General features: G+C 45.3%; 1 protein-coding gene across 1 annotated transcript in view; it reads right to left on the minus strand.

Annotated features, from left to right (window-relative positions):
* Positions 1–582: 582 nt before the first annotated feature.
* Positions 583–7,785, minus strand: part of TNFRSF11A (tumor necrosis factor receptor superfamily, member 11a, NFKB activator) — a 13,896-nt gene continuing 6,693 nt past the window's right edge. Inside the window, exons 8-11 of the mRNA XM_009079497.1 lie at positions 7,727–7,779; positions 5,260–6,103; positions 689–953; positions 583–643 (exon numbers count right to left, since the gene is read on the minus strand). Coding sequence (XP_009077745.1) covers positions 583–643; positions 689–953; positions 5,260–6,103; positions 7,727–7,779 — 1,223 coding nt within the window. The remainder of the gene's footprint in view (positions 644–688; positions 954–5,259; positions 6,104–7,726; positions 7,780–7,785) is intronic.

Genomic DNA, 7,785 nt, shown 5'->3' on the forward strand with positions numbered 1-7,785 from the left:
AAAAGGTCAGCAGCAGCACTATGGCTTCCTTCCACCACCAGAGGTATCGAGGAGGCCTAAAACCCAGCAAAATGGGTGCAGCTTAGTTGCAAAAAATAAGTACCCCCGAGGCAGAGCTCAGCGGTCCCCTTCAGTCCAGTCCTCCGCTGTGTTGTCCCCTCTCCGGGAGCATCCCGCACGCCCGGCCAGCAACGTTCTCCTCCTCAGAGTTCCCAGCCCAAAGGATCTCAACTCTCTTTCACTGCTTGCTGGGGAGAGGTGCCAGGGAATGGGGGGCAGGCAGGGAGCCCATGGCTTCGTGTGGGAGAGGAGAAAGCCCTGCTTCTGCAATGGGGGCAGCACACCCAGCTTCACATGTGCACCTGTCCCCGGCAGTAACCTCCTCAGCAAGAGCACCACCACCACCAGCATGTGTGCCACAAGGGTCTTTTCCAGCTGTAAAATTTCCCAGGAGACACCAGGGCAGCAACAGTCTCCCAGTCTGTCGTGACACCTGGGACTTTGGCAGCGTGGCAGCAGCCCCACACCCCGTTGGGAGCTGTCTGTCAGTGCCCTGGCCGGCAGCGAGGACACCATCTCCCCTCAGTTCAACACCTTCTCTGAGAAGTGTCCCAGCTTCCCCTCCTCCTGCACGGGCTGCCCACTGCCCGACGTGCCCCGTTCCTGAGCCAGGGCTACACCAGGCCACTGTGGTCCCCCGCTGCCCGGGGCCAGGCAGGTGCCCTGCAGCTCCGCACACTTCTCCTTGTAGTGCTGGGCATTGCCGGCAAAAGTCTCACAGCGGCTGAGGTTCTCCTCCTGCACGGGGCTGCCAACGTTCTCCTCGCTCGGCCCCGAGGCCGTTGCCCCCTCCTGAGAGTTTTGGCTAAGGTAGACAACAATGATGTCGCCCTTGAAATTCATTACTTGTCCACTTGAGATAAAGGTGGAGTTACTGTTTCCAGTCACATTTCCTGTGGAAGGAGCAGGGAGAAAAGAAGACACACATGATTAATATTTTCCCCTCACAAGGTGGACGCTTAGTGCAGTGAACTTAATCTGCTGTGGTGGCTTTACTCTTGTTCCATTATTTTTTCCCCCGTGACACAAGGATGCTCTTATAATCAATGCCTTCCACTGGACCTTCTCATTATTTCCATTTTTGTCTCCTCAGGACAAAGTCTGTCATACACAGGGAGCCTGTCTGGAAGGCTTGGAAACATTTCCTCTCTGAGCAGTGATCTGGGAAGCAAGAGAGAGCACGACGATTTCATGCTCCCCATCCTGCGCGATGCACAAGCTCTGTCCAGCCTGCCTCTGCCTGTGGTTTGTGAGAAAATGGTAATAATTTCTAATTATGAGATTTATTTTTTTAGAGTCCCAGAAATCAGACTGTTTACCAAAGGGGAGAAAACCCCAACCCAATCAATCCTACCATGTAGGCTAGGTAGCAGGCTTATTGAATAAGTACTGAAAGACTTAACATCAGACCACACAGTCACACAGTGCCCAAATGACATGGAGCTTATATGATTATCTTATATTGTCCCGATCCTCTATGTAGGTACACTCCGGTGTGTAGTGCCCCCATGGATTTACCCGGATATATGCTGACTCCAGAGGCAGAGAAGAGGAAGGGGAAGAGACAGTCTGTATTAGAGCAACCTAACAAAGTTATGGTTTCAGTCAGTTTCCCTGCGGTTAGAGATTTTTCAGTATAAATTCAATCTTTCTGCTATTCAAGGACTGGGTCGCTGACTCAACTGACAGCAGGACCAGACTCTGGGAATTAATACACTTCCCTCAGAGCAGAAAGAAAATAACTGAGAGCAAATTTTCAACATCAAACTAACAAACTTGTTAAAGTTTGAAAATTACGCAAACTGAAAAAAACAAGTAAACAGAATCTTCCCAGTCTGTGAACACTCTTCCCAAGAAATGTTCTTCCTGCTGTGCTTCACACTTAATCATTACTTGCTGACTGATATGACACCTTTGAGGCATTTTGTGCCTTTTCTCATTAAATTTCTCAACACTTGGACATTCTCATTTTCAGTGCAGCTAAGCATGACCCAGCCCAGAGAAATGCTGTTTTCCTAGCGGCCACAGCTCCAGCTGTGCAGTTAGGACATGTGCCTGCTCCTAACCGAGTCTGGGTAGCACTCGAGAGTGTCTCTTAATAGGCCCCCCTCAAGCAACCTTATTTATTTCAGCTAAACCACTACTTTCTGCTTTCTCTCTAAGTGTTGTTGATTAACATGAGAAGTCCATAAGAGCTTTCTCTGTGGGAGTTTTTCCTTGCTGGTTGTTTCCCCTGTGCTCAATTCAGTTTGGCTGTTTGCCATCAACAAAACTGTTGGGCATAATGGCAATACAAAAATAACTCTTTGTCTTTAAACAGATTGCCTGTCACTTGCAAAAGGTGCTGCAAAGAAGTTTACCAGTGCTCAGGATGAGGTGAAATATTCAGAAATATATGTGGCAGTGGGGAGAGAAACAAAAAAAACCGGCAGATTAACATATTTATATTATTTAGTTGAATGTGGCTGGTAAATCTGCAGTGCTTTCTGAAGACACCATGCTGAAACAAAAGGATATTTGAGGCCCAGAAGCACAGAAAATGGACAGAAGAGCTTCCTGGACTGCACTAAGAGAAGTGCTCCCAACCTGAAAATGCAAGGGACAGCTTCAGAATGAAGGCATCATTCTCTGCAGTGTTTCAGCCTTTTGGTCTCTTCAGACTACCTGATGACATTAACTATAATGAGAGATAAATTCTTGTGGTAATTGTTCACTAAGAACTAGGACAACGCAGGCGAATAATTTTCTCTGTGACATTTAATGGCCTCTAGGTGGTAAGAACTGTTTGTTGCTGCCAAACCAGGCTGGTTTGGGATCTGGAAGTGAAAGGCTCTGCAAAACCATTCCCAATCGTGAGTCACCTAAGTCTTCCTGCACTCATGCTTTATGCTGTAGCCCTACACATGACCTGAGGTGGTCATGAAGCAGCACTTCATGTTCTGGTTGCCTCCAGGCTCGTGGGGTTTGAAAGAGCACTTGAAGGCTTACCTGCATCTCTGGTGGTGATTCCTGTAAGTGGCACCTGTCCAGAGATTCACTTTAGTCCTCTAGGGTTGTTTCACAGGAGGGACCATTTCTGTTTTTGAGTGTTAGGGAACTAACACCAAAACTTCATGGAATGTCCCATGGCCTTTCTCTTCCCATTTTTCATCCACTTCTTTTGTACTGTCCTGTCTTAGCATGAATGTGTGCAAAGCCTGGTGGCTTTGGTTGCCTTGAGAAGCTTTACAGAAAGCTATTTTACATGCCCATTTATTCCATCTGGGCTGATGCAGCTCCATGTTGAGTGTTAGGGAACTAACACCAAAACTTCATGGAATGTCCCATGGCCTTTCTCTTCCCATTTTTCATCCACTTCTTTTGTACTGTCCTGTCTTAGCATGAATGTGTGCAAAGCCTGGTGGCTTTGGTTGCCTTGAGAAGCTTTACAGAAAGCTATTTTACATGCCCATTTATTCCATCTGGGCTGATGCAGCTCCATGTGCAGCCCCAGAGAGGCAGGGTGTGCTTCAGTGTGGAACTTATGGCTAAGCCCTATTCCCAGACTTCCTGCAAGCAAGCACTGCCAGCAGGGCACAGCCATTCTGTGCACAGAAAAATTACTCTGCCAGCAAGCCACATTACCTACAGATTAACTAACCCACACTCTGACACTGCCCTCAGCTCGCTCACTACTTTCCTGCCAGTTGTGCCTAAAAAATGGCAAGTTAGGAACACAGTCTCTGCGCTCGAGTTTCACCAGATGGCACTATAGCATGTACATATCCGAAGGCACAGACACAATTAAAATCCCATATAAAGAATTATGCTGCAGATCTAAGATGGCACTTTCTAGCATGTTGCTTAAATCCAAGCTTTCCTGTTTGCTCTGTTGTTCCTTAATGTTTTCTCTTTCTCTCAGATTTAGAAAGAAAAGCAATACCAAATACAACTTGACTTTCAGTTTTGCTTCAGAGTCACTTTCCAACAGTAACAAAAAAGATAGTCTGTGTTCTCTTTACTCCTCCTGCATTTTGTACAGACCAGGCAGTGAAACGGTCAGGATTTCAGGAAACTGAAGCAGCAGAAAGAGTTTCTGCTCTTAGGAAGATGAATGCTACAGACTTTCAGATTCCCATATGGCATGCATGTTGAGAGAGGAAGGGCCTTCAAGTGTGTTGTTTTGGGGCTTTGGCAGACTGACAAGAATGTCACCGTAAGAAACTTTAAGGCACGACATGGTTTTAAAGAAGGGCAACAGCTTACAACTGCTGTGTGTATTACAGTAATACTTGGATGTCCCAGGCAAAACTAAGGTCTCATTACGCTTGGCAGTGCATCGATATAAATAAAAATAGATCATCTGACTTGAAGAGATTATAATCTAAAATGACTAATAACACATGACACCAGATTGCAGACTTTTATACTGAAAAAAGGTCTGAGGGAGGAAGGTTTCATCCAGAGAAGGCTCATAACTTCCCTTCTGCTGGTTTTGCTTCAGCGATTTTTTTTCTTCCCCACTTTCATTTGACAATTTTGATAAATTTACCCAATTAGTTAATTGGCAGAGAATCAGCAAATTGGCCTCATGGTTTCAGAGTTGTTCAGGGGACAGAGCATGTGTGTATGGAGAAACGGTGTCTGTATGAAATTTTAATCTGAATGCTTATATCCTAGCAAATTAAAATGAAGATAAAGAGCTAAAAGCAGAAAACTGTACATAATCTCTTTGACCCAGTCATGGCCACCAGGTTACAGCTCCAGCTGGAGTTTCACTGACCCCTGTATAAATGTAACCAGACTTAAACCTAATGGCAAAAATGTGCGTGCAGACTGCTGAATGGAAAATATCTATCTGAGCATTATGCATCCTTCCTTGACTCAGCCTCTATGTCCCTATATTGTCTTCCTTCAAAGTGTTCCCCAATACACACACACCTGGTTACAGAACTGCCTGACCTCTGCAGTGCCAGTTCTGCATTGCTGGTTAGATCAGGGCAGGACAGTGGTCCCTCACTGGGCTCATACTACTTGCAGAATTCACTACTAACTAAACGGCCTTACTATTTCAGATTTGTTTTTCAGATTAGCTTCAGAGCAATTAAGTGAAAAAGCATCATTTTATTACTCTCCTAAATCAGATCCTATGAATACTATTGAGCTAGCACAGAAAATAATCCTATACAACTGCATACAGTTCTAGTCTAATGGGCTTACCAGATGCTGGAGGGAGGTCTGAAGTGCTGCTGTTGGTCCCTGAAGTGCTTCTGTGTGTCCCTGAAGTGCTTCTGTTTGTGTTCTGGTACTTCATGTTGGTACTATCTGAAGATGCATCTTCCATACTATGATCACTCGTTAGAGTGCTCTGACCAGCAGAGAGGAAATTCAAACCACAGGTGCACTGGGCACAGGAGCCAGTTTCTGGGGAGGTGGAAGCACTGTCAGCTGCAGCACAACAGGGTTTGCTCCACTTTTGGGGAGATTCCCTGTATGAAATGCCACACCTCACACAGATCTTCTCTGAGTCACAGTTTGTTGCAAAACGATCTGTGTCTTTGCTGCCTGTTTCCTTCAGGCAACTGTGGGCATGTTGGCAAGATTTCTGAAGAAGTTGGTCCGTGGCAACGTGTGCCCCATCTGTGTTGGAGGGAGGGTGAAGGCCTTGAGACACTGATATGTCTTCTGTGCTCCCAATCCCTGAAAAGTACTGATTCAAGCTGTCATTCTCCCCTGCCTCCAATGGTTCTGAAAATGATGACACAGTTTTACTGGCAGTCTGACTTAGGAAAGATAAATAATTAGGGTTATTGAGATCCTTATCCATGTATTCATCTTCCATGGGAACAGGTGGGAAACGGAAATCATCAGTCTCAGTTCCCACAGTAAAATCTCCTGCCTCACACGGCTCTGTGCTGGGGCTCCTGTTCCTGTGATCACTGGTGCAGCATGAGTTGCCAGGGACAGGAGAGCCAGTGGGGCCCAGAAGACATGTGCCTTCAGAGGTCTGGGGGACAACAGCATTCGTAATGTTCACAGTAACAAACGCATCTCTGGGAGGCTCCTGAAAGAAATTCAAAGTAAAAACATCTTTAATAAAGAGATCAGCAGAAAGTTATTTTCTTGATAAAGAAGGAAATGGCAGATCATGGTTATTCCTCTGTGTGGAGCTGCTGAGATTGCGTAGCACTGCGCTGTTTGAGGCCTGAAGTGTAATTCTATTCTGCTGTGAAACTGTGACTGATGGTGCTGGGCTCAACGGGTGTTCAGAAAAAAATCTGGTGGCCTGGGGGGCAAAAACGTTTAATTTTGTGAGATGACTATTCCTAGTTCTTACAAGGGCACTTAAGAAGAGCTAATAAATCTAGAAGAGTTGTTGGATTCTGCTGTTCCTTATAGGCCATCAGTAAGACCCACCTAACTGCTTATAAGGTTTTGGAAACCCTCCATGTGTCTGAAGCATTGTAAAGGCCTTACTGGGGGCTGAATCTTTAGTATTAGCAATGACTGAAGAAAACCTGGGTTGATTAAGAAGGCCTGAGACAATTTAGAAAAAGAGAAGTCATGCAAGCAAGGTTGCTTTCACCTGGAAAGTTAGGACAACAAATGCAAAGGCCCATGAACATGTTGTCACAGTACTTGCCAAAGAAAAACTGTATTTTGGTTGCAGCTCAAAAAAAAAAAAAATGGGCTTGGGAAATACTTCAAGGGTTTCCTTCAGTTCATGCAAGTTGTGTTCTAAAGATGGATATTTGGGAACTGATACCTTTAATTTCTAGCGTCTGTTCAGATCTTCCAGCATAGAAGAGGGAGAGAGTGTAAATGCTGCCAGCCACTAATTGCTGTTGATTCACTCCTCTGTCCCGGAGGATCTGAGTGGCTGCCAAGGCAGGAGGTTGCATGAACACTTATGACACAAAAGAGGAACTGCCTGCTCAAAAAAGTAGGTTTGTTTGGTATGGGTTTGGTTCTTTTAGCACTGGAATATGAGTCTTTTAACAGCTAAGCTAGACAGAGCTCCTAGAAGGGTTGGTGGGGACAGCATGCACCTGGGACACCTCAATCCATGTCCATGGTGTGAAGCAGGCCATGCAAACAACCTGAACCAGTGCAACAATCTGAGTGTTTCAAGGATGGGATCTGATGAGCTTCCAGATCAAAAGCCCTTCCTTTTTTCCACGTCTGAATGAACAAGCAGCATTTCTTCAAGCAGTTTCTTTAGCTGATGGCTCTGTGCTTAATGCCTTGCATTCTTGGCATTGCCCCAAATCCAGGTTTCTTCCCCATGAACACTATAGTATGTAACCAGGGGCAAACTCAGCTAAAGCTTTTCCTGCCCTTAGGATTTAGAAAGGCTCTCTCCTGGGCAGTGTCAGGTGTTCAGCAACTGGTGGGCTCATGTTTAACTTTCTCCTCATAAATATTTAATAATCACAGAGACCTCTATCTCTGTTAAAACTGGCTGAAACCAGAGAACAGGTTCAGAAGCTATTTGTGAACAGTGATTTCATATGCCTCACATTTACAGAAAAACCAAACTAACAAAGCCAAAGCTCTGAGCACTTTTTGAGGAACTCAATACTTGTCTTCTAGCCAAACATTACCATGGAATCTGTGTCAGAAGGAGTGTCAGGAATATCATGAAGAAAACATTGCACAAAGAGAAAATGCTAGTATCTTTGACTACCTTTGTTCCTTTGATTTGGCTGCACACTTCGTTAGCCCAGTTCTGTAGATCTGCTGTAG

The sequence above is a fragment of the Acanthisitta chloris genome, unplaced genomic scaffold (genome assembly GCF_000695815.1).
Source record: "Acanthisitta chloris isolate BGI_N310 unplaced genomic scaffold, ASM69581v1 scaffold38837, whole genome shotgun sequence".
In the NCBI taxonomy this organism is placed as follows: Eukaryota; Metazoa; Chordata; class Aves; order Passeriformes; family Acanthisittidae; genus Acanthisitta; species Acanthisitta chloris.